The sequence below is a fragment of the Microtus pennsylvanicus genome, chromosome X, assembly GCF_037038515.1.
Source record: "Microtus pennsylvanicus isolate mMicPen1 chromosome X, mMicPen1.hap1, whole genome shotgun sequence".
In the NCBI taxonomy this organism is placed as follows: Eukaryota; Metazoa; Chordata; class Mammalia; order Rodentia; family Cricetidae; genus Microtus; species Microtus pennsylvanicus.
In genome coordinates this window covers 123,596,642-123,621,349 of record NC_134601.1, presented here as the reverse complement: position 1 = coordinate 123,621,349, position 24,708 = coordinate 123,596,642, and the positions used below count along the sequence as shown (strand labels likewise).

The following is a 24,708-nucleotide window of genomic DNA, read 5'->3' as shown; positions in this document are numbered from 1 at the left end:
CCTCTTCTTTGCATGTCTTTGCATTCTGCCTGCAGTGAGCAACAGAGCAGAAGGAGCAATGTGGTACTCTAGTGTAGCACTCATTTTTCCTTTCTACATCCACAAAAGGAAGCTCTTAATCCTTAATAACATGGTGAATTGATGATGGAGTTATTGCTAAGTCTCTGGCATCTGGTCATATTTCACGTTTGGTCATCTATGGGGACTATGGGACTGTTAATGACAGGGAGGGTAATCGATGATACTATCATTCATTCTCGTTTTTAAAAATGTGTTTATTTCATATCTGTGGATGTTATGCCTTAAGGTGTTTGTGCACCATGTTCATGGAGTGCCTGCAGAAGCCAGAAGAGAACATCAGATGTCCAGGAACTTAAGTTACAGATTACCGGGAGCCATTATTTGGGTGTTGGGGCCAGACCTCAGGAACAACGCTCTTAACTGCTGAGCCATCCATCCATCCAGAACCTCATGTCCTGTTCTCCTTTCATTCTTTCATACATAGTATGCCATCATTTTCTTCCTAAGACTGATCGTTTTGTGCCTACCTTAATTGTAGCATTATTTACTAAAAATATAAACTGATTAGTGCCTGAGAAGGTGAGAATTGACTTGGTTCATTGGTTCAGAACCAAAATTGACAGCTGATTAGTGGACATAAGATGGAAACAGAGGGTCACAGGTAAGAACATTAAGCCAGTTCACATGTGGGTTGAACTGGTAGAGTGCATGAGGCCCTATATTATACAGCCCTAGTACTGTAGCAACTGAGCATGGTGGCACACTCATGTAATCTCACCACTCAAGAGGTAAAGTTTACAGGGCAAGATATCTAAGTTCAAGGCTATCCTAGGTTACACAGTGAGTAAAACACCAGTCTGGGATACATGCATGTTGCCTCATAAACTCAAAAACAGAGTCCAGGGGGTGCTTCAGCAGATAAAGACATTTGTTCTGCAAGCCTAATGATCTGAGTTCAATCCTGTACAATCCCTGGAAGCCAAGTAAAGGTAAAAGATGAGAAATGACTCTATAAAGATGGCCGCTGACATCTACACATATACCTTGGCATAGGTACATACATATGCGTTCACACACACAATAATAATAATAATAATTTTTAAAAACAAATCAACTGTTTAAAGAGTATAATTTCCATTATATTTTAACAACATGGCATACAGGTATGATTTCTTTTGCTTTATGCAAAGGCTTGTTCCTTTTATCATGCCAATTTTCCCAACATGTCCCTAAAATTTAAAAGTTACTCTTTAGTTTCCACAAATCATTTTCTGATGAGAACAGGTAGTGCTAATCACCATATACGTTCAAGCAGATGATTTTGATACATCACTAGGTTGCGTTTGTTAGTACAAGTTAAAAATATCAAACAATAAACAAATGATTACCTGTTTTTCAAGAGCATCATGTTACATGATTCTGGGCCACTTTGTGATGGGTATTTGTCACTGTGTCCTTTGTAACATATTCTGAAATAAATATATTGTTGATGAAAATGATAGGTGTTCCTTGTCAAAACTCTCAGAGCTCCGTGATTGGAATCTTGGATACAGAATCCTATCACCTGTTGAAAGAGCTCCCAGATTGATGGTTTCAGTGGGTTCTAAACCCATGTATTAAAACTATGAAAATTAACAAATCTCAATTAGTTTCCAGGACAACTGATTAGTGCCTGAGAAGATGAGAATTGACTTGGCTCATTGGTTCAGAACCAAAATTCACAGCAGCTTAGTGGACATATGATGGAAGCAGAGGGTCGCAGGTTAGAAAATTAAGCCAGTTCACTTGTGGGTTGACACCTCGCCATCATTTTTCCTTCAGCCTAACATCCATAGGTAACTGTTTTGCAGGAAACATGGTGCCAGCTGTGCAGATTTCTGCATCCTATATCACAAAACTAACATTACCAAACTTCATCAGACATATTAAAAGAAACTTTTTTTTGTAAAAATTGTGATGGGATTGGTTCCATGGAACCACATTCTATATTTTTAATATTGATTAATATTAAACCATTTTAAAGGATCCATTAATTCTGTCCACTGCAAATTTTCAACTCTGTCTTTTATAATGCACATACATTAGTGTAATAAGATAGGCAGATAACTTAGTGGAGTTTACATTGGGATGGCAAAGCTAGTTCCAGGGACCTAATCTAGCTATCCCCCCCCCCTTCATTTACTTATTATTTGCATCTGTGTGCCAGGGTCTCTTACTGGTGTGTATGAAACGTGAGATGTATGAGTGAGAGCTATGAGACAGGATCTCTCACTGGTCTGAGACTCACCATAGTCTAGGTTGTAGGCTGGCAAGAAGATCCCAGAGATCTAGACGACCAGTCTCCACTTCCACAGTGCTGGAATTACACCTGCATGCTATCACTCTTGACTTTAAAAATGTGGTTTCAGTGAAGATTGAACTCTGCTTCTCATGCTTGTAAGGCATGTCATTCGTTCATTGTCTCAGGCTGCGAAAGAAGTGTTCAGTTAGCTGAATCAGAGACCCTATGGTGCTACAAAACTCAAAAGTATTTTTTATGCACCCAGTTTGCTGACCTTTGGCATTATTTCATAGGGCAGTAGTGAAAATGAGTAACCTTCCCTGTTTTCCATGCAGGCCATGTTTCCTACACTGCCCTCCTACTGCTTTTCACAAACAGCACACGTTGTAATAGTCTAGAGAAGTTTTGAAAAGGCTGACGTCTGACCCAATGCAAGCATTCTGAAGTCATAAGTGTGGGGTGCACTGTAGGTCCTTCAGTGTCCCTCTTCCCTCTATGCGCAAGGAGCTTTGTAGCATCCTTCTTACCTACATTCTATGACTAAAAGATATTTCCGAAGGACTGACCCCAGATGCTGTGGGAAGAGGACGATCTTGAGGTTAGCACCCATTGTCAAACCATTCACAACCTTCAACCTCCCCAGAACAGGGCCAAGAAGAAACAAAATTGCAATGTCACAATGCACTGCTTCCCAGACTTGAAAGAAATCTAAAACCCATGGGATTCTATTGTCTGTGTTTTCAGAGCTTTTTTTGGCTCTGCGGTGCCTATTTTTATCATGGCACAATGAAAACCCATTGGCAACAGTCCTGGTAGTGGTATAACATTCAAATATCGATGAAAGATGAGCCGCAAGTTTGAGAAGTTTCATCATAGTTGATTTCTTTTCCTGTATGCCAATTTAGGAGCTAAATATTATTTCAGTAATAATCCTATTTTGGAAAACCTGGTGTGGAGTGTTATTTTGCATCCCTTTGCATGGCTGTGGTTGTAAACACTGTTTATAGAATTTTTATCAGCATTTGCCTCTGGAATTTATAAGCACTTAGTATAATTTGCTATGAAACCACTAGTGTTTTTCTTTCTCAGCTTAATAGAGTCGGCACATATGGGGTATTCAAAAGATAGCAGTTTGCATCCTATAAAATGTCTTATGAATCTAACGCACTTTTATCCTGGCCATTTAAAATGATTGATTCATTAATTCTCACAGCCAGGTACTGTTCTCATTTTGCAAATGAAAAAATGAAGGGAATGGCAAAAAGAGGACAAGGGACTTCATCAAAACTGTACAACAAGGCAAAAGCCATTGAGAACTGGAAGTCAGGGTTCCAGCTTCTATCAACTGGTTTGTCCCAGCTCAATACTTTTCCTTCCCTGTGTAACAAGCTAAATATGGACCACCCCCTGCAAACGTTTGTAGTGCACCACAAGAGCAAATTGCTGCTCCTTCCTCAAGGATAACTTTTTTCTAACTTTATGAATATATTTTTGCTTGAAATGGCAAAATGTAAATAGATCCATTGGGAAGCAGATATTTTGCTTTTTAAAATTAAGCAGCGACTCCAAGTAGGTGTCTCCAACCAGCTGAGAATTAATTTAGGCTAAGTTCTCCAGCTGCCTGGGCTCGTGAGTAGTTTGTATTCTTAGTGATGTAATGGAGCACATGGTTACATTGCTTATTTAATTTATTAGTCTTTTAAAAGTACTTAAAATCTTGACTAGTCAAACTCAAGGAAAACAGAAATGTACCCAACTTAATCCATTGTACCTGTAATTCCAGTTAAGAATTTATTAAAAATTTTTAATTTCCAGACCAAATACCCACGGGGAACTGCTCCTGTATTAATCACATTGAACACTTTTGACAGGGTCCCTGAGGCAAAGCTAGAAAATCAATTATCAAACAAGGCTCACATTTCTCTGTATAAGTTCTAAGGTAGTGGCATAGATTTCCTTCCACAGTCATAACTAAGCCATATCTGGTCATTAAAAGTGCCAGCTCATTGAGTGTATTGTTTTGATGCTTTAAGGATATGGATACCTGGCTTGAAACAATTCAATATGTACGGTGAAATATGTCTGGAAACACAACTACTAGATGTGTTTTTTTTCTACCTACTAGATAAATAAATGTGTTCATAGTGGGATCTTACTAGATAAAGGTGTGAATTATATGATTTATAAATTATAGAACTAGTAATTAAAAATATATTGTTGTTTAAATTTTAATTTTCTGTATTTTTTCATTCATTTTTAAGTTTTGACAGTTTTTACATAAACACAGTATATTGTGATCACATTTGCCCCATTATGGTGTGGGACAATTGTCTGTATTCTGTCAATCATGTGTTAAATAAACACTGATTGGCCAATAGCCAGACAGGAAGTATAGGTGGGGAAACCAGACAGGAAGTAGAAGTGGGGCAATGAGAACAGGAGTATTCTGGGAAGAAGGAAGTTCTCCCCCCCCCCCCCGTCCTGCCCAGACCACGGAGGAAGCAAGATGTGACCTGCCCGCTGAAAATGGTACCAAGCCATGTAGCTAACGTATACTAGAATAATGGGCTGGTATACTTTATAAGAGCTAATACGAAGCCTGAGGTAATGAGCCAACCAGTTTATGATCAATGTAGAATTCTGTGTGGTTTCTCTGGGACTTACCAGCTGTGGGAACTGGGAAGGACAGAAACCCCAACAAGCATCCCCTCCTGTTATACCATTACTCTCTTCTCCCCATCTCACTCCTAATGATATCCTTCCTTCCAACATACATAGCTTCCTCTTCCTTTTATGTTACTGTGTGTGCATGTCGTGTGCAGGTAGCCCCAGATGCTGTGGGTTAAATATTGTAACAACCATGGCACATCTGAAGACAGAGTTTCCTAATGTTCTTCTTTGTCCTCAGATCTCTCTTTCTGACCCTCTTCAGCAATGTTCCCTGGGCCTTGGAGTGACTGATTTAGGTGTTTATTTTGGGAATAGCACTCCACAGTTGATTATTCTCAGTACTTTGAGCAATTATAAGTTTGTGCAGTCCCAGAGTAAAAGAAACTTATTCCAACCTAGGATAAGAGCTACAAAAGTTCATTAAGTAGAAATACCAATACTTAGAAGGCAGTTTGACTATATGCCTATTTATCAAAACATTAGTAGTAAGTTCTCTCTAGGGCCTGTGTTCATTGTAACCATGGATTTTTGACCAGGTTTGCAATTCCAAGCAAACCTGTAGAGTAGGTTTCAAACCCATTCTGAAAGTGATTAGTCACCCCCTAAACAGTCTTAACTCTATTATATCAGGACACTGTGTGCATTGTTGGTAAGGCAATCGATTGTAATTTTTGTTATTACACAGGATTATATAAAGCCCTTTTCATGCAAGTAAGAACTATAATTTGTGCATGTTTCCCATCTACTCATTGAGTTTTCCCCCACCATCCTTCTTGTTTCTGTCAATCCCAAATCAATTTCATTCTAATTTCATATCATCAGTACACATATGTTATTATTTATCTATAATGTTTAGGAGCAACAAATGAGAGTAAACATGAGATATTTGTCATTTCGAGATGAACTGGAGTCACTGAATGGATGCAACAGGAGCTAAAATAGCAATTTAATTATATTGTGGATTTTGTTATTATTTGATCTCTGTCTGCATGATCCTTACAGTCTAGTTGAAGGAATCTGACAGTAAATAGAGCCAGTTAAATAATTTCACATGGAATTAATGTTCTGAAGAGAGATGCCCTATCATACAACAAAAGTATATGCTCAACTATGTTCACAGCAGCATTGTTTGTAATAGCCAGAACCTGGAAACAACCTAGATGCCCTTCAATGACGAATGGATGAAAAAAGTATGGAATATATACATATTAGAGTACTACTCAGCAGTAAAAAACAATGACTTCTTGAATTTTGCATGCAAATGGATGGAAATAGAAAACACTATCCTGAGTGAGGTAAGCCAGACCCAAAGAGAGGAACATGGGATGTGCTCACTCATATTTGGTTTCTAGCCATAAATAAAGGACATTGAGCCTATAATTCGTGAACCTAGAGAAGCTAAATAAGAAGGAGAACCCAAAGAAAAACATATAGGCATCCTCCTGAATATTAACCTTCATCAGGCGATGAAAGGAGACTGAGACAGAGACCCACATTGCAGCACCGGACAGAGATCTCAAGGTCCAAATCAGGAGCAGAAGGAGAGAGAGCACAAGCAAGGAACTCAGGACCGCGAGGGGTACACCCACACACTGAGACAATGGGGATGTTCTATTGGGAACTCACCAAGGCCAGCTGGCCTGGGTCTGAAAAAGCCCGGGATAAAACCAGACTCGCAGAACATAGCAGACAATGAGGACTACTGAGAACTCAAGAACAATGGCAATGGGTTTTTGATCCTACTGCATGTACTGGCTTTGGGGGAGCCTAGGCAGTTTGGATGCTCACCTTACTAGACCTGGATGGAGGTGGGTGGTCCTTGGACTTCCCACAGGGCAGGGAACACTGATTGCACTTTGGGCTGACGAGGGAGGGGGACTTGATTGGGGGAGGGGGAGGGAAATGGGAGGCGGTGGCGGGGAAGAAACAGAAATCTTTAATAAATAAATTAATAAATAAAATAAACAAAGAAAAAAAAAGAAACTTCTAAGAAGTAGCATGCCTCCCTGACTAACTCTCTACACTCATACATTTGGTGGGTATGGAAAATTGGTTACCAAGTGGATGACAAGTGTGTATTATTACAACATACCACTATCACTTGTTAACAAAAGTTCTCCTTAATCCCTCATCTCTATATGATGCTTTTTAGAGGTCTGGAAAGATGATGTGTGCCATGTGTGTGCACGCATGTGCGCATGCACGTGTGTGTTGTGTATGTGTGTAGATACGTGCACTGGAAACAAAGAGTTTAGGAATGTAGGGCCTGCTAACAAGATTGCCCAGTATCCCTTCTATATAGTTCTCTTGGTTTACTTAGAAATAAGTAGCTCTGCCATGCTAAGGCATGTTCTTCTCTTTTGTCTTAATTAAAATGTATTTTTGGATTAATTTCATTTGCTTTTTATGTGTGTTTGTGTTTACCTGTATGTATGTATGTGCATCACAAGCATCCCATTGGCAGTTAGAAGAGAGTGTCAGAGCCCCTGGAATTGAAGTTAAAGATATTATTGAGCCAACATCTAGGTATTGAGAAATAAAGTCATGTGTGCTGCAAGGGCAACAGTACTCTTTTTGGCTGAGCCATCCTTTTAGCCCCAGAGGGAATTTTTTATAGTCTTTATCAGCCAAGGGACAAGAAGGAAGGGTCCTCCACCTTCTTTGTCACAGTTGAGAAAGAATTCCGTGACCCAAGTCTTCACTGGGTCTCTAGATAATGATGCTGTTTTCTAGTCAGCCATACTTGTTTAAAGCTATAATGTCTCTTTACTCAGAAGATCTAAAGAAACACCTGAGTTCTCTCTCTCAGTGAAATGTTGTTGTGACGAACGTTGGGGAAGAGGACCTGAACTCAGAGCTGTTACAAGAAGAGAGGGAGAATCAACCCTAGGGATAATGTGAAGAGGTTTTCAAGATGGGGCAATACAAGGCAAACCATGAGCCTGGCATGCTGAAAGATGCTGCACTGTGAAAGGTCCCAGGGCAAGCAGGAAAGGAAGCAGGCACATTTACGGGATGCCTGAGCCAGGTCACTCAAAGCTCTGTAGGTTGTGTGGTGGGGCTTTATCTGAACACTGACAGGAAACCTACGAAATTCTCTAAGGCTGAGTGATGTGTATATTTTCAGATTATATTGGAGTGTATATTATATGTAATATAGTGGAATACACACATATATCAGATTATATATTGATCCACAAAGTGGATAAGTAAATCAATTTAATTAGTCATAAGCAGCATTTCAATTTCAAATCATGGTGAGAACAGAATAAAACATTTAAGAGTTCTTTATTTGGAACTGGGTGCTTCTAATGAACATCATTCAATTAAGTTTTGATTTTTCATTATGCTTCATTAGTATTAATATTTTTCTTTTTTGAACCTCTGCCCATTACTGGAATGTATTAGTTACATTTTTGTTGCTCTGATACATTACGAAGACCACGGCAATTTACAGAAGGACGAGTTTGTTTGGGCTATGGTTCCGGAGAAATAAGAGTCCATCGTGGCGTGGAAACATAGCAGTCAACACCAGGCATGGTAACAGAAGCAGAAAGTTCAATGCATACATCTTTAACCTCAAGCACAAATTAGAGAGAGCAATTTGGAAGTGTTGTGAGGCTTTTTAATCTCAATACCCACCTCCAGCGATGCATTTCGCCCGGCAAGTCTGTACCACCTAAACCTCCCCAAACAGTTCTACTAAGTGGAGATGAAGCATCCAAATATCCAAATGATGGGGCATATTGTTCAACCCTCTGCATTCACATCTAACATTTGATGAGATGCAGCATAACTATTCTACGTATGCATGAGGAGAATGGGTTGGGATGTGACACTCATTTCTGACTATGGCTCACAGTTCCTGCTCTATACATCTGGGGGCCTAGATAATGGTAGCAAGGCTGGAACAGCCTGACATTTATAGAGATAATTCTACTTTCAATTGGATGACCTCATTCTGGGTGGTTGATTGGAAGGAAAGATTAGTGGCTTTGGACTCCGGGAACTAATTCAGTTGTTAGGCTGCCCATAATAAATAGACCAGACAAGTGTGATCAAGCTTACAGCCTTAGGCAACTGTAGTTAAGTGTAACTGGGGCACGGAGAGACTGCTCAATAGACACAACAACTCTGAGATCTGGCAAAGCCTGAAGCTCTTCAAGGCATGTTACCTGGTCTGCAACCCACAATTAGTAAAGCTTCGGCCTTCTGTGGCCCATGGGTGGACCATATATATGGGGGTGGCTGACAAGGTCAGTTGTAAAAAGAACCAGGTCCAAGTATGCTGAGTATCATGAACCCACCAGGCTGGCGCCGAGGACCCCACTTTAGGAGTAATCTCTGTTCTGAGATCACCCTGTAGTCTCTTTTTAACTGGTTCCATCACTTTATAGCTTTTCATTGTGGCCTTTATTACCTCTTCAGAAGATTTGTATTGGGGGAATGTGCTCAGTGAAAAAGCTCATCTGGCTCCTTAGGGGACTCCTATGTCAAGAAGAACTAGGTCTATGGGCCTACAGGGGAGTCAGTCCAAGATTCTTCTAGCAACTAGAATAACTAACTGGTGTCCCAGTGTCTGCTGATGTTTGTAGAATCCTGGCTATCTAAACCTCAATAATATTCATTGTGCAACAAGGCTGAGCTTCTGGGTAGGAAGAGGAGGGAGGGCATGCTGGGATCACAGACTGCTTACAGTATCTCACTCGTAGGAAGATGAAAAGATAACATGTACAAATGACCACAAGAGCGTGAACCACCTAAATACCAGAAAGAAAAAAAAACTCAGGAATTTGTGTAATGGCTTTGAAGCAAAGCTTAGTATTTGTTCCCTTCACCCAGCTCTGTTGGCCAATGTCTGGCCTTTATTTCTCCAGTGCTCACAGAAAAGATGAAAGTCAGACTTGTCTTTTCCGGATTGAGGTTGCATGACGCTCCTTCACTGCTAACTTTGTGTTTTCAGCCTGATAAAAATGCATGGTTCAAGTTGCGTAACATTTTTCCCCAGGAGCTGAACTTAGTCAAAACATATCATTTTGCTAACATGTACACCAGAAAATGCCTTGTATTAATTGTCAGTAGATTATGACTAAAATTAATCACACCACTGAAGGCTTTCCAAGACCACTAAATGAACTTGGGATAATTTGTGTTGTGCCTAAGTCAGTGTTCAAGAGAGAGCTTCTGCCCTTGAGTGAGCACTTTATACTTCAAAGGGTACTTCTCGAGCTCGACAAAGGAACACATTTGGTTTATTCTTTTGTTTTGTTTTGTTTTCAAGGATAACTCTGGAGTTTTAAGCACAATTGTCACGTATTGTGAAGACTCTTCTTGCTTGGGAGCCATCAAGCTGTTTGAAAATGAAGAGAAGTTTGCTATGTTTCTTGCCATTTTGGCTTGTGTATTAACAAATCGAGTGCTTTCTGTTCTCAAAGTAAAAGTTCCAAGATTTTATGACATTCATATTTTTACTGACCTGAGACTATGTTCATAAACACAGCCGTTGAGGAGTACAAAGGAATTGGCATTTCTTTAGTCAGTATATTTAGATGACAATTGCTATTCCTAATTTATTTACTTATTAAGTAAGAAAACAGGAATGGCTATATATGAAATCAACATTGACCAGAAACAAACTGGTATTTTATGGTCTTTTAATGTTTTTAGGTTAGAAAAACTTCTACAGATTCCATGAAATTCTGTAAAGGCAGCACACCATTTTTTTCTGATGCTTCCTCAGGCTGGATCTCCATTGGTTTTGCTGTCATTTCTGTGTTGCTTCTCCCACCCAAAATAGAAATTGGGATATGCTGATATAGGAAAGTATTTGACATGACTCTGGTCTGTTTCCCTTTATCCATTATCCATTAGAGAAAGATATCAGTCGTGGTCAAATGATGTATTGAACAGTTTCATAATCTATTTTTAATATCAGACTCAATATTTGAGACATATTGTTGAATGAATACTGGTGTGTCTACGTACTCAGTTTCTGAGGTTGAATTCTGTGCTGGCTAGTCATATGCCACCTTAATATACAACGAGATTTATCTGAAAGGAGGGAACCTTAATTGAGTCACCTTGACACACAAACTAGAGTTATCTGAAAGGAGGGAACCTTAATTGAGAACGTGACTCCATAAGGCTGGACTAGAAGGCATTTTCTTAATTAGTAATTGATAGGGGAGTGCCCAGCTCATTGTGGGTGGTGCTATCCCTGGACTGGTAGTCCTGGGTTCTGTAAGAAAGCACTCTGAGCAAACCATAAGTAGCAAGTCAGTAAGCACCACCCTTCCATAACCTTGGCATCGTCTCCTACCTCCAGGTTCCTACCCTGTTTGAGTTCTTGCCCCAACTTCCTTGAATGTTGAACAGTGATATAGAAGTATAAGCCAAATAAACCCTTTCCTTCCCAACGTGTTTGTGGTCATAGTGTTTCTCCATAGCAATAGTAATTCTAAAAGACAAAGTCTACCTGAACTGACTAACTCAATTTCACTTAGAGGCTAACTTAACACTGATGGATATTACACAGCATGCAGACACCACCTTGACCCCCTCCACCCACAATGAATGCACTAAATTTCTATCTGGCCTTTTGTAGAAAATGTAACCCAGTTTCACTTTTTGAATTATTTGACTACTAGTTCAATTCGTGGGAAGTAGTCTTTAAAATTAAGTTTGGCACCAATGTCCTCACTTTGTAGCAATTAGAAGTTTTGCATCTAGAAGACACAGACAAGATGTATGTCATGACTATTGATTTCTGCCTTATAACATGGGAACAATGCCAGACAGCATGGAAAGAAATAGTTGTAGCTGTGAGCCAATAAAACTTTATTTACAAGAAGAAACTCCAGTTGAATCTAACCTGCTGCCTTGGTTCTTGAAGAATAGTCTGAGCAGTTTGGTATTCCCAAGGATCCTTGGCATCCACTCTGCATTTTAACAAGATCATCTGATAGATTCCCAGGCTGCTTCAAACTAGAAGTACACTGTTCTAAACTACTCTTCAAAGTGAAGTAAGTAGTCATTTCTCAGGTAGCTGTTTGAACTAAGTATTTGATGACTCTGAGGTTTAATAATAGCTGTTTTCGAACCTGCTGCTTCTCTGTGGCATTTGAAATCATGGAACTCTTTATCTGAGCCACCAGTAACCTCCACTTTCTGCTCTGATCCTTCTCAGATGCTTTGTTCCTTTTTAAAAATATTTTCTGAATGAGGGCTGATGAGAAGCTAAGGACAATGGCACTGGGTTTTGATCCTACTGCATATACTGGCTTTGTGGGAGCCTAGCCTGTTTGGATGCTCACCTTCCTAGACCTGAATCCAGTTGGGAGGACCTTGGACTTCCCACAGGGCAGGGAACCCTGACTGCTCTTAGGATTGGAGAGGGAGGGGAAAGGAGTGGAGGGAGGAGGAGAGGAGTGGGGGAAGAGGAGGGAAATGGGAGGTGGGGAGGAGGCGGAAATTTTTTTCCATAATAATAAAAAAATTTAAAAAATGTATTTTCTAAATTTCTTGCTCTAGAAAATGTTGGCTATGGGCACTTCTGAGTCTGGAGGAATTGGTGGGGGAGGTTATTTTCTATACACATGTTTATATAAGCACTGTATTCTTTCTTTTGTTGGCCCATGATTATGCTACCCATATTTGTACCTGGCATGTTTGATGAGCATTTGTCTTCCTCAAGTCAGAGCAATAGACCTTTTGGTGGTGGTCTCTGTAGCTGTAATGGAAACACCTTTGCCTCTGTCGTTTTGAAACTCGGTGTTTGCCCACTACCTAAATCAATAGGATTTCTTGGCTTTAGCATTTTCAACACTGGGACCAGGTAATCCTTTGCTGTGGGGGCAAACCTATTCATTTTAGACGGTTATTGGAATCCCTAGCCTCTTATATGATGCCAATAGTGTTCCCTACTTCCTGTTGTACTGTTTAAAATTGCCTTTAGACATTGTCATATGTATTCCAATGAATAAAATTCTCCCTGGATGATATCTATTGGATTCTTAGGATGTTATTAGACGATATCTACTGGATTATTAGGATGTTGGCCAATCTGTGCCTTCCTGGATGATCTCAGTATAACTAGAGGTACAGGACATCTGTCTTTAGTCTTTAGCATTCTCTATTCTGTTCCACTGTGCTGTACCATTCCATGTTCCATATGAGTTATGAAATAAAAATCTTGAGACACACAGTGAAACCCACAGTACCCATATCCCCCTTATCCAGCCCAAGCCATTCTCTCATTAACCCAGAGTCCTCTGAACATTTGCTGCCTTCTCCCAGGTGCTTAGCTGCCCTCTAGCCTGCTCTTCCTATAGGTTCTCGTTCCATGTATTTATATTTGCATTTTAAGTGATTTCAAGTAGGAAAGCAGTTGAATAGGTGTTATTTATACTGCACTTTGAACCAGAACAGCTTATCATAAAGTCCTCTAAAGCAGCATGTGGAGAATTGGGAAAACATATAACTTTATAGCTTGGGCATCCTCTTTGTAATCAAATTTTTCCTATTGATTCATTTTCATTATGTGGTACATAGTATATACACACATATGTGCCTGCACACATACATATATCTGTACAAATACATCACTTGATCCCTACAGCTAATGCCCAGGACTGGTCCGTCACATGTCACACCTGATAATATGACTGTCTTGTGAAAAGGAGAGCAGCAATCTGCTGAGTTTGGTATGAGTAGTGATGAACCTCCATGATCTCCCCAGTTGGATCAAGCCTAATTCATTTACTTTCCTAAGAAATACGACTGTATACTATTTAATCGGCAAAATAGTCAGTTTCAAATATTGGACTTTGTTTTCCATTTGGTTATTTCCTGAATTTGTGGCATGCAGATTTGCCATTTATTCAATTGAATGTAATAATTGTTGCCAGAGGGAGTAAGTCCAGGTCAGCCAGAGAATTGGCTGTGGAATGTAACCCCTGCGATACTGCATGCAGCATCCAATTTCAAATTTCATTTGGCTATTGCATCATTTCCCAGAAACATATAGAAAATAAAAAAGATTTTTAACTAGCCTAGAGCTTCTGTTAGGACATACTGTGCCGTGATGTAGAGCAGACACCTTTCTGTCTTTGCCTTTTCTGTACTCTGAGCATTGTGACTAGTTCTGTTTGGGAAAATGGGAAAGGTGCATCCTGATGAGAGCTTGCACACTTCTTGCGTGTTTGGGTTGGGTTTTGTTTTTTTTTTTTAAATACTGCTTAGTCCCTGTGAAATTATACCAGGGCAAGACCAGTAGAAGACAGCAGGCCATCTGTCCTAAGCAAGCAGTATTTGACTATAGATGTGAGCATGCATTGTTTAGACCAGAACTGCCCAGCTGGCTCCCTTCCAACTGCCAGCCTGCAGAGTTTTGAGCTCATTTGAAAAAGTGGGGTATGTCTGTGATTTTAAGTCACTACATTTCAAGATAGTTTGCCATATCGTAAAGGCTTCTATTTTAATAGAGAATCAAAAACAGGGCCCCCTTTAGGTGACTGAGTTGAATAATGGGACCTTATACTCGAGCACATACATTTCTTAAATGTTAGGTTTCTCTCTTATTCTTCCTTTGCAGAAGGTAACAACATTCATAATTTTAAACAGTAGCAATGAAGTCTAGAGTCATCCTGCTGTTGCCAGCTGCAGGGTAACCATTTTAAGCTATGCCACCTTCAGCGGGGGAATTGCATGAGCCTAAATATTTATTTCCCAAGGGCATGTATTAGGATGGATTCTGCTATCCATCAGAGTATACACATGAGGCCTTTGTTTAAAGATCAAAGCTGTGGTTCAATATTCTTCTAGAGTCTGGGAGATAGTCCAATAACCTAGGACCCTTTCCTCTGCACACTGGGCCAGACGGAGCCAGGATCTGCAGGGGGATTCTTTCCCCCAGGGAGAGGTCAGAGCATTTCTCTGTGGAAAGCACTCCTAAATCCCTTTGGTCATGGCCAAGCCAGTGTTGCAGAACCAATTAAGGCACTTAAGAACTATCAGTGAAGAAACTGACCTGGGGGCTGCTAGGAAGCCTCTCACCCTGACATATCCCTTTAATTCCACTACCCTTGTGTTGGCCAAGGGTCAAAAGCCAGGCCTCTAGCAGCATCCTCAAAAATAAAGATAGAGTGTTTTTCAGGCCAACTGTCAATCAATTGCATCTTTACAGCTTCAATTTGTTTCTCTGTAAAAGAGGGGTACGTTAGTTAACAAGGCTATGAGATGACTGCACGAGGTGATTCATGCAGAATTCTTACTACAAGTGCCTAGAAATTAGGAGATAATGATACAAAATTTCAACTGTTTTTAATTAAACAGTGAATGCCTGGAAGTCAGGCACCCCACTTGAGTTTGTATAGGACTATCCTCCAAGCCAAAGTGCTACCATCTTCAGGTGTTTGGCTTGGTCTGCTTGCCCAAGGTCACCACAGTGTTGGGCTCGCTGTTTGTTACCATTAAATATTTGCAGGAGGGGTTGGAGACTCTGAACTGCTTACCTAGGCACCCCCTGCCAACTAGTTGTATGTACTTCTCCCCTAATTAGTGTGCCCTTAGGGTTTGGGGGAAGGACTAGATGATATGGGGAAGGAACCCCATCTACAAAGCCATTGGAGAATCTAATCCCTGCAGAGTGCAGAACTTTCAGTGTGGCTACCCATGCTCTTGCTGGCAACCCTTCAGCCATTGTTATACAAGAAAAGTTAATATACCATCTGGATTCCTAGAGAAAACTTGGTGGAAACACCCCCTTGGTCTGTTGTTGGGACTCTAGAAGAGATGGTAGATGTTGTTTATGCATTTGCAAGGGGAAAACAATTTAACAACCAAGCTCTTTAGCTACCTAGGCCTCTGTTTACTAAAATTAAATTGGGGGAAGCAACAATTAGCCATGTCCTATCATTATGTCATGAAAACTTTTAATTGCACTTAAATCAACAAACCCAACAGAGAGTACCCATGTATATCACTACGTTTTGCAAGTTAGGATCCAGTAGTCCAAAGGGGAGGAAAATCTACTCTTATTTATTTCCTTGGTGCAAGAGAACAGTGCAGAATGGTTCAGATAATTTAGTAAGCAATCTTTAGAAAACACATGAGCTAAAGTCACCTGTAAGTTTAGATAAAACTCTTGAGAGCAGAGTATGAGAAATTTTGACATGAAAAGTGATAATCACAGAGACTTTTTTTTTGAAATGGGATCTTATATAGCCCAGGGTGGCCTTAAGTTTACTATGTAGCTCTGTCTGGCTTTGAACTCCTGGTTCTCACTCATTCACCTCCAAAGTGCTTGGATTTCACTCATGTATTACCATGCATAGCTTTGAGAGAATACTATTTGTAGAGTTACCTTGGTGGCCAAGCTCCTTTGTGGTCCAGGAGCCATTGGTGATAAGTGGCTTTTTTTCTTGGGTCCAGCAGATTAAGATGGACAACATAAAGATTTAGGAAGGAGAGGATAAGAAGGCTCTTTTTACTCAGAAATGATGTTGGTGTCTCTCATGTAACCAGAGTGCCTTAGTCTCCACCTTTTGCAGGAAGTATCGGCTCCTTGTACTGGTGTTTTCACTTCTTTCAGCAATGTACCCATAGATGTTGGATCCTGAGTGGAAGTATGCATACTCCCTGTGCGGTAACTCAATGACTAAGAGAAGAACTGTGATTCAAAGGAGGGACTGTAAAAAGATAGACCGTAGGTAATTAGTTTTGGCTTCCAGAGGCTTACAATCTGTATTACAACTACTGTACAACTACTGTAGCCTGTCTTTCATTCTGATACCAATGCATCCATAGGAAAACATAGGCAATATGTATGTCAATGAGCATATATGTAGTCCAATAAAACTTTATTTGTAAGATCGGACAATTGGTTGAAATCCTCAAGCATTAATTTACTGATTTCTAAGTTGACAATGTTTATAGGTGCTAAAGGGCAAATATTTTAGGATTTCACTTCTTTTGCTGTTGTTTTGATTTGACTGGACTAGAATTCCTACAGGCATACCCTAACATGCCTGCTTCAGATGTTTTCCAAACAAACACAAGACAGTTTGTTTACATTGTTCTTGAGATAATACAAGACTGTAAGTTATTAAACTAGCCCCTAAAGAATACCATCAGAGTTGCACTTAAGAACATAATACCTGCAGTCCAATGAAAAGCTTGTCTAGATACTAAAGAGGGTATCTATCATTCTCAGTGCAAAACTAGTAAGGCTTTCAAAATAGGGATATATTTCTGTCTGAATTGCCCTTGCATGCAAGGTGTGATATTCTGAATATGAAGCATCTCTCACAGATTATGGATTTCAACATTGAATCATCATTGGGTGAAGGTCTATTGGATTCAACCTTTTGCCTTTAGGTGAGGCCTAGGTAGAAGAAAGAGGCCAATGTGTGCTTGTTCTTCACAGTTTTAGTGTAGCCTTACTTCTATTCCAAGTTCTCTCTTTGCTTCCTGGGCCTCTAAGATATGAGGAAGGCCTGAATTTTGCTAGGCCTTCCTCACCATGATTGATGGACTGTATTCTCAAATGTGAGCCAAAAGACATTGTACCTCAAGTTATATTTTGCCAGGTATTTATTTTGTCACAATACTAATAAAAGTTATGAATGCATAAGGTTACTTTCATTCAAAGCAACAATGACATCCATATATTTTATTCTTTTCAAGAAGCATTCATATATTTTTAGTATCTTTAGTGGTTGGGAGGCATGATGTTACACACCTGACTCAGCCTTCAAAAAGCTGAGGCAGGTGGATTGTGATTTCAAGTTCAACTCAGCTACATAGTGAGGTCTGCCTTATCAAAAGGAAAAGAAAGAACTTTTTATCAGCAAACTCAATATTGAATACCATTTAATAAATGTAGTGTTTCAGCATTAAAAGTAAAAGACGTGGAGTAACATGTCAGTCGACAAGAGCACAGGTTGTTCTTGCAGGGGACCCAGAGTGGGTTTCCAGCACACACAAGGAAGCTCACCACCACCTATAATTCAAGTTCCAAAAGAGTCAGTGTGCTCTTTTGACCCCCTGAGAACTAGACAGGCACAGGGGCACATACGTACATGTAAGCAAAGCACCATTATGTGTAAAATAAAATTATAAAATATTTTTTAAAAGATCTAAAAAACTTAAAAGAATTGAAAAATTGGTAACTAAAAGAGCATTTAATCTGGGAGTTTTGTGTTTTATTCTACAGTATAATATACCTGGATTTCAAACAGCCAGGTCTTGGGAACTACAATTCATTAAATCTAAGGAAGTAAGTATATTCATCCAGTCTGCACACTGGGTTTACAGCGGATAGATGGAATGCAAATGCTTCCTAAAAACATGACTAAGGTACTCTCACATTTCTATCCAACTTCATTGCCTTTTAGGAAATACATAGATTGTAGTTCCTCTCTTTTTACAAAATTTGAGCTGGAATTAGTTAGGATTTCAGATCTTGGGCTCATGTTAATTGAGAATGCTGAAAGCATTTTTTTCTTGGCAGTTCTTAAAAATAGAATTTTTAAATTGCTTAGCAACATAATTTACCATTTATAGATAAAAATAAAAGCCATTAATTGAACCTTTTTTCTGTTTAGATTTTCTTGAAGAGTTTACTCTTAAAGCACTGCCTCACAAAGCAAGGTGCCCTTGCAGTCTAAAAGCAACATATGGACAAAGTAAATACAATCCTGACTAAGTTCCCTATTTTATATGGAATGGCAATACTGCCAGACATTTTAAGTACCTGCTACTTGTCAACTCCTAATTTGTGATTTCCCATAGGACTAAGGAACCATAGTATATTTTTTCTAACTGCAGATGTGTGCCATTTTAACCATAATGAATGTACCAGAAGTTTTAAAAGCATTATATTTTCTACTTCATTCAAAGATAAACATCTGTTTGCTTTAACATTGAAATAAAGCCTATGAATCACAGAAAAAGTGACATTTTTATGAGTCATATGTACAAACTCCAGAAATTGACTAATTTTCAACAATTATTATGGACAGACTACTATAGAGATTTGCATTGGTATAGATCTTGGTTTATTATTTCAGTTCTGGGTGGCCAGGATGAATGAGCAGATCCTTACTACAATTGCCATCCAGCATGGCTGACTAAAATCTACTTAAAACCTGAGAGAGTTTGGTAAGAAATTCTAGACACTAAAAAACAAAGTTTAGCTGCATTTTTTTTTTCGAATGGGCTTTGCTTGCTGGCTGCTTACCGCAGCTCCTGTAAGAGAAGTCTTCCTGATTTACTGATAGCAGGAAAAAAAGGCATGCCATTTTGAAATGCCAGCTTTTTGGGCCATGCTGCCAGCATGACCTCTGGCCCTTTCAGGAGACTGAGCATTTGAATGAGTTTTATGAGCAATGTGCTATGGCTTGCTGGGTGACAACATGGACTGGCTGTGTACCTAGAGATGGGGCACTGTGCATGTTTCTCAAAGCCAGAAAGCTGCTCCTCCATGCTGGGTAGGTGGGGCAAGCAGATACTACCATATTTCCCCTAGCAATGGTGCATCTTAAGTTTTTCAGAAGTGCTAAAGGTATCTTGATTTCAAAATATGGATATAAGGATATGTTGCTTTGGAAAAGAGGTTCTTCTTTGGTTTCCACAGAAGATAAGGACCTGTGGATTGCTACCAGACTAATGTGGTTTTATGGACCATGAGCCCCCGGAAAGGTTGCCATGAACACCCCCAAAATTACTTTGCCCAATAAACAGCAGGAAGCAGTTTGGAGAAGAACTATGCCCATATTCCCAAATATTGTTTATAAATGTTTCTTTATATTTAAAGGGGGATATGCTATAGAGATTTGCATTGGTATGGATCTTGGTTTATTATTTTGGTTCTGGGTGGCCAGGATGAACAAACAGCTTTTTACTACAACAGACAATATGTACTTGAAATTTTGCAAGCATTTATGATTCATTACCTGAGGTGCTTTGAGCATTCTACGTTTCAAATGCTTTATACGGAGAGAACTACTAGCATATGTTTCTGTTTGGAGTTTTTAATTCCAGAAGTGTGGTCAAAATGAAAAGTAACTGAATTCAACCTATGGATAAAAAGCAGTAGTATTTATTCTGAGAAAAGATAGTGCTTTTGTTATTCCTTGTTTACTTATTTGTTTAATATGTAGGGGTGTTTTGTCTACATGCACCTCCTGTGCATGATTTTGTGCCGGGTACATGGAAGGCCAGAAAAGGGCATCAAATCTCCTGAAACTGAAGATACAGGTGATTGTGAGTTGGGACGTGCGTACTGAGAACTGAACCCAGGTCCTCTGGAAAAATGAATAGTGGTCTTAACTGCTGAACAATTTCCCAAGCTCCATAACCTTTATTTTCTTTCTTAAACACATGATCTTATTGTGTAGTTCAGACTGAACTTGAACTTACTATGTAGACCAAACTTGCATAGATACTACTTGCCTCTGCCTCCTGAGTGCTGAGATTAAAAGTATGTACTACTATGCCAAATAGGAAAAGGTCATTTTACACATAACCATGCTAACAAAATGATTTCTTATCTATCCATATTATCAAAAAATGATTCAAGGATATGTATAACTATTTGTAAGAATTAAATCTAGGCTATTCCTTAACCTTGTTGCACTGTATTCCTTCTACCAAATCCAAGTTAACTCTGTATTGTTTAGGTAGAGTAAACTTGTCAGAAAAGCATCCTAGAAGAAAGATGAGAATTTGTCATCCTTCTTCACAAAGCTTAAGAAACTAATCAGACAAAGCTCACTTGGGGCGAAATTCAATTAGGATTGAGAAATCTTTGTGAAGTGTACCTGGCAAGAGGAAACAAATTTAGGCATGGAAATTTTGGGAATGGTGGTTATCTCCAAATCTAAATCGTTTTGGCAGGAAACCATAGTGATACCCCTTTTCAGGAACATAGGTACAAGTATTGGAGAGGCAACCCAATGGTTAACAGTCCTAGAAATTCTTTGTCTCTAGCAATTGGTGTCTCTTTTAGTGGTTGCATGAATATCAACAACAGCAGTAGCCTTGTCCATTCAGTGCTTGGAGAATTATATCTCTTTGGGGCCTCCTCAAGGAATAAAGAGTTTTGGGATTCAGAGTTCTGAATCCTGTCTTTGTTGTTCCTGGCCTTTCTTCTAGGAAGAGGAAGTATTTGACAACTTGGGCTAAGGGAATACATCTTTCCTGAAACTGGTGCCCAGAGAGGTACCTTACACATGGCTGATTCTTAAATGCAGCCCCGTCAGTCAGCAAGCAGATGCTGTGAAGAGAACTGCAGTATTTGGTGCTGGCAGACTGATTTTAGAAGAAAAGGCCAAAGGCTCTTTCCCTATACCAACTCTGATGGACTTTGGAGAACTAACAACGTTTTGGATTTAGATGAACAAACTAATCCCATGCTGAGCCTGAAAGGTCACACAGCTGGTAGAGAAAAAATGTCCAACTTCAAAGCCAAGTGTTTTTTTTTTTCTTCAGGGACAAAAAGGGAGGTTCACAGGGTGAGCATTATAGCTAGGACTGTTCTGAGTTCTGAATTTTTGGTTGGGCATAGGAGTGGATTGAACTGAGAAGGTGAATAATATGGCAGAAGAGCAGAACGGGCTGGGACTTTGGAGTAATGGGAAGCATGCATGATAGCAGGGTTAGCATGGAACTGAATACTATAAGATGGTGTGTGTGTGTGTGTGTGTGTTCGTTCATTAGCTTACTCATTGCTGTGACCCTCCCAAGACAGAAGGAATTTAAAGGATGAAGGATATACTTAGGCATATAGAAATAAGAAATGCAATCTATGATAGTGAGAAACTCTGGCTATAGGGGAATAAGGCAACTGGTCACAGTCAAGAAGCAGAGAGAAATGAATGCTGACTGCTCTTTTCCTTTTAATATAGTCTAGTTCCCCAGCCCATGGAATGGTGTCACTCTGAGTTAGGAAGGTGCTCCTACTTCTACTAACGAAAAGTATAAAATCCCTCAAAGACATATCCAGAGGTTTATGTCATAGCTGATTTTATATCTCCCCAATTTTGACCATCAGAAGAGAAGACAAGTGGGTACCAGAGAGACGTCATGGTTGTAAGAGGTCAGCATGTGTAGAATATACTGAAGCACTTAAAATCTGCAGATGCTTTAACCAATACGGAAGCAATCAGAGCAATTAAAACACAAATGAATGAATATTATCATTAAATCTATGCAGTATGCAATTCATACCTCATGATTAATTCTAAAATTAAAGATGATCCTTTTGTAAGCAAGTATTCATTAAAATGATTTTCTGTTAATAATTCATCTATTAGCTAAATATGTTTCCAAGTGCAAAAAAAGCACCAAAATTAAAATTATCATCACTGCCATTATGCAGAAATATCAGGCAATATGGAGTTGTCAATCAAGAACCCGGAGGGTGTCTTCCCAGGAAAAATACAGCTATATTTAAGAAGAATGCATAAATTCTATGAGCATATTTCATCGTATTTTAAGTGTAAGTTTTATGGGAATTTGTTTAGGACACAGGTCTTGGACTATTTAGATCACATAATGTAAAGAAACTGTCATGCATAAAGCAAAGGGTAACCATCCTACAGTCTACAACCCCAGAGAAGACAGGAAACAAGGAGGACCCTAAGAGAGACATACATACGTGGATACCTCTGAGAGGTGAAATAGACAAGATCTCCTGAGTAAATTGGGAGTACGGGGTGGAGGGTGGAAGGGGAGTGAAGAGGGGAGAAGGGTAAAGGGGAAGAGAACACGAGGAATTGGGAAGGTTGAGTTGGGGGAAGGACAGAGAGGGAGAACAGGGACAGAAATTTCTTGATAGAGGGAGCCATTACGGGGTCCCACTGTGTAAACCAGTCTAACCTGGCTTTCAACCTTCTAGTGTTTCTTCTGTCTCTGCCTCTCATTTTCTCACAGGGTCTCTGGGATTACAGATGTATGCTACTATGTCCAGCTCTAAGCAGATTCTAAACTCAGATATTCATCCTTCAGCAGTCAACATTTTACCTACTGAGTCATTGCCCCAAACACAAAACAATGTTAGATTTTTTTCTTTGTGACCTAATTACTCAGTTCTCAATATGCACTTGACAGATAACAATGCATTCTAATAGTGGAAGGTCAGACATAGCTGCTAGTGTGTGTGGAGAGCTTCGGGGCTCTGGCTCTTAGCTTAGACGGGTAATGGGAGCTTTTATTTTCAAGTTAGTTTTTTTGTATTGATCTGGGAAACAACTATACTTGAGGTTCTGCTATTTCAAGTTCTATCATCCTTCTGTTCTGTGGCCAGGTCTGTTCTTCACGAAGAATTACCTTTCCAAGCATTTTGCTTCATTGTTAAGTCATGAAGCAATATCTTAGAAATATATCATTTTAGGAAATGAACTAAAACATTGATCAGAAGGAAGGGATGCAGGGAAGGGAAGCATAAAGAAATGTGGTTCTAAAGTGCTTGCATTTTTTTCTCTATGGCAAAATTTCAGATTCTATTCAAACCCAAGTAGATCATAATTCGATAAATAATACTAAAGAAAAGGTCAAATGTGTTTTCCCAAGTTTTTTTTATTGTTGCTGTTATTGTTCTCAACATACACCATTTACTAAGAATTTGTTATCTTTCAGGCACTCTGCTGTTTTATGAGACAGGCATTAGTGTCCCTACTTACAGTTCAGGAAACTGAGGCACAGAGCAGTTCAGTGGCATGAGGTCACACAGCTGGTAAGTGACAGCTCCAAGATTTGAAATCTCTCTGACTCTTACCCTTAACCTTTTAATACTTTATTCCATTTGCTTTTGCTGGCTGGCTTTATGACTCTTCTACATACCATCCTGGGTCGTTTGTTGTCTCACAACAATGGAGTGGACAGGCCTTGATTCAAAGAGCTTTTCATTAATGCCCCTTCTTGATATTTTGCTGGGTTTTGAAATTAAAAATAAGGATGTCGCAAACCTTCTGAATTAGGTCTGGAAGGCCACGCAGAATTGCTTCCTGTCCTTGTCATATAAAGAGGGAAAAAAGACTAAATACATAAAAGGAAAACAGTTACCAAAGAAGTGATGTTGCCTCTGGATTTTGGCAAATATATATATTTTATAATTACTTTCCAGTATAACAAAACATGAAGTTTTTCAGTCTAAAGCAAACAATCATGAACTATGTTCCAGGCCACTTACTTCTTAAGAATATCTATTGGGGATAGGTACATCACAACACATAATTTTTCTCTCTTCCCACTCCCTCTCTCCCTCCCCACAAGAATACTTATTGTATTCTTTCTTTTACTGAAAAATAGTTTTTTTTTAACACAGTCTCTTCTGATTACAGTTTCCCCTCCCAAGATATTGCCTCTGGAATTTGGCAAATCTGTATCTTTCATAATAAACTTCCACTATAGTAAAAAAAAATGAAGTTTTTCAACCTAAAGCAAACATTCATGAACTATGTTCCACATTTCTTTCTTTTTAATATTATTGACTTGAGCTTAGTTATAGTATGTCACATAGTCTCTCTTTTTCTTTCCCTCTTCTCTCTCCCTCTCTTTTGTTCTCTCTCTCTCCCCCACAGGAGTATTTATTTTATTTAATTTTTTGTTGAAAATCACTTTCTTCATAAATCTCTTCTGATTACAGTTTCCCCTTCCATTACCCCTCCCAGTTCCTCCAAATTTCCCTCCATTTAGATCTACACCCTTTCTATCTCTCTTTAGAAAACAGACAA

The 24,708-nt window shown here is 39.3% G+C and overlaps 1 protein-coding gene across 7 annotated transcripts in view; it reads left to right on the top strand.

The window, feature by feature from the left end:
• Window positions 1–24,708, top strand: part of Frmpd4 (FERM and PDZ domain containing 4) — a 644,634-nt gene that overhangs the window by 207,834 nt on the left and 412,092 nt on the right. For 2 of the 7 annotated variants that reach the window (XM_075956801.1, XM_075956805.1), the window contains exon 2: window positions 23,612–23,708. The exons of the other annotated variants lie outside the window; for them this stretch is intronic. In XM_075956801.1, the coding sequence (XP_075812916.1) occupies window positions 23,692–23,708 (17 nt within the window). In that variant the 5' untranslated portion in view covers window positions 23,612–23,691. The remainder of the gene's footprint in view (window positions 1–23,611; window positions 23,709–24,708) is intronic. 7 annotated transcript variants of the gene reach the window in all.